Source organism: Miscanthus floridulus, chromosome 6 (assembly GCF_019320115.1).
Source record: "Miscanthus floridulus cultivar M001 chromosome 6, ASM1932011v1, whole genome shotgun sequence".
Classification (NCBI taxonomy): domain Eukaryota; kingdom Viridiplantae; phylum Streptophyta; class Magnoliopsida; order Poales; family Poaceae; genus Miscanthus; species Miscanthus floridulus.
The window spans coordinates 113,852,497-113,854,476 of NC_089585.1; the positions used below are offsets into that span (position 1 = coordinate 113,852,497).

General features: G+C 57.2%; 1 protein-coding gene across 1 annotated transcript; it reads right to left on the reverse strand.

The window, feature by feature from the left end:
- Positions 1-1,073: 1,073 nt before the first annotated feature.
- On the reverse strand, positions 1,074-1,379 carry LOC136461047 (uncharacterized). The gene has a single exon (XM_066460518.1). The coding sequence runs from the start codon at positions 1,377-1,379 to the stop codon at positions 1,074-1,076; it is 306 nt and encodes a 101-aa protein (XP_066316615.1).
- Between the last annotated feature and the right edge of the window lie 601 nt (positions 1,380-1,980).

Sequence of the window (1,980 nt, forward strand, 5' to 3'; positions counted from 1 at the left end):
GCCTTGCTCCGCACGCCTTCTAGTTCCTATGAGTCTCTATCGGAGGGACACGGGGTTGGGGTCCGGAGTAGCGCCGTGGGCAAGGTCTTTCGATTTGGTGGACCCAAGGGGTCGAGAAGCGGGCGCCGCTCCCTTAGGTCCACAACGTGGTGATAGTATATCTGTCCTTCGTGGAGATCATAAATCCTTTTCTGGAGCGTAGTGGTTGTCGTATATCTTCATCGGGTTCCATGTCCCAGAGTTGAAGGCAGCGCCTACAACTCTATAGGGTGAGGAGCACGTACTTGCAATACTTTTCAGGCTCTGCGGTGCCCGGAAGGGTCTAAAGCACCTGTCCCATCATTCCCTAGCAGTACCTTTCCTGCCAGGGTGCAGGGTATGGTCTTTGAAGCCATGGTTGACCCGAACGTCTCATCTTGCCCTATACCCATCACCATGAGGGAATGAGGAGAAGTTGTCAGGTAAGACGAAACCAGTCTTTAGACATCGAGCAGGGCGAGGTTCATCCTCGGTCGTCGGGTGAGGCAAAGGCCAGTCCTTATCCCTTAGGTGAGACCGAGCCCGCCCCTCGGGGGTCGGGCGAGGGGAGACTAGCCTTTTGCCCTCGGGCGAGGCGGAGCTGTCCCAAAGGCATTGGGCAAGACGGAGACTAGCCCTTAGCCCTCAGGTGAGGCTGAGCTATCCCAAAGGCATTGAGCGAGGCAGAGACTAGCCCTTAGCCCTCAGGTGAGGCGAGGCCGGCCCAAAGGCGTCGGGCGAGACAGAGACTAGCCCTTAGCCCTCGGGTGAGGTGAGGCCAGCCCAAAGGTGTCGAGCGAGACGGAGACTAGCCCTTAGCCCTTGGGCGAGGCGGAGTTGTCCCAAAGGCATTGGGCGAGGCGGAACCAAACTCCTATCATTCAAGCAAGGAACGTAGCGGCACCCTTATCCGTCCAGAAGTTTTTAACGCTCGATGGTTATTGGTTCCACCTCTTGGGGTACCCCGATATTAGGTCCCTGACACCCGGCATGTTAGACGGCTGCCATGCGAAGACATCGTGATTATCGTGCAAAAAGTCAACGAGCTCACCTTCCTATTTGGCTGGGAGCTGGGTCCCGATCCAAACTGTCTTGGTTGGGTTGGTGGGGTCGATTCCCACCGTCTTGGTTTCTTCAAGCAGGCGGAAGGCCGACGAGGAAGTTGGTTGGTTATAGTCTAGGGCTGCCAGAGCCGATGACTCCTCGAGTCGTGGGAGTTCGAACGAGTTGACGACCGCAGTGGCAAGCTCGTAGTGTTCGTGGTCGCACGTAAAGGCGTGCAAGAACACGATGCTCACAGTGATGACGCCGTTTGGTTCCAGCATCTTCAGCTTGAGGTAGGTGTAGTCGGGGATTGCCATGAATCTCGCGTAGCATGGCCGCCCTAAGATGGTGTGGTAGGACCCTAGAAAGTCCACCACCTCGAAGGTGAGGACCTCCGAGCGGAAGTTGGCTCGGCTGTCGAACGTGACCGGAAGATCGATCTGCCCGAGCGGGTATGCCTGCTCTCCTAGGATTACCGTGTGGAAGGGGGAGCCTACCGGGCGGAGTTTCAATCAGGGGATGCGCATGGCATCGAGGGTGTTGATGTACAGGATGTTGAGGACACTGTCGTCGTCCATCAGCACCTTCGTAAGCCGCTTCTTGCGGATGATGGGGTCGATGATGAGCGGATAGCGTCCTGGTCTTACGATGTCGGACAGATGGTCCCTCTGATCATAGGTGATCAGAGACTCCGACCAGCTGAGGAAGGAGGGGATGGCCGACTCGGCGGCGCATGCCTCTCGATAGCGAACCTTATGCTGTCGCTTGGTCCAGACGGCGTCGGATCTGCCAAAGATCATGATACATGCGTCAGCATCGGGGAAGTCGTCCACGTCTTTGCCTGCCATTCCTCCCTTCTTAGGTGCTGCCTCTTTGCCGTCTCCCTCCTTTGGCCCGCCAGCCTATCGGAGGAAACGT

Coding starts and splice junctions, on each gene's coding strand:
- LOC136461047 (XM_066460518.1), bottom strand. CDS start 1,379: ATGGCAATCCCCGACTACACCTACCTCAAGCTGAAGATGCTGGAACCA.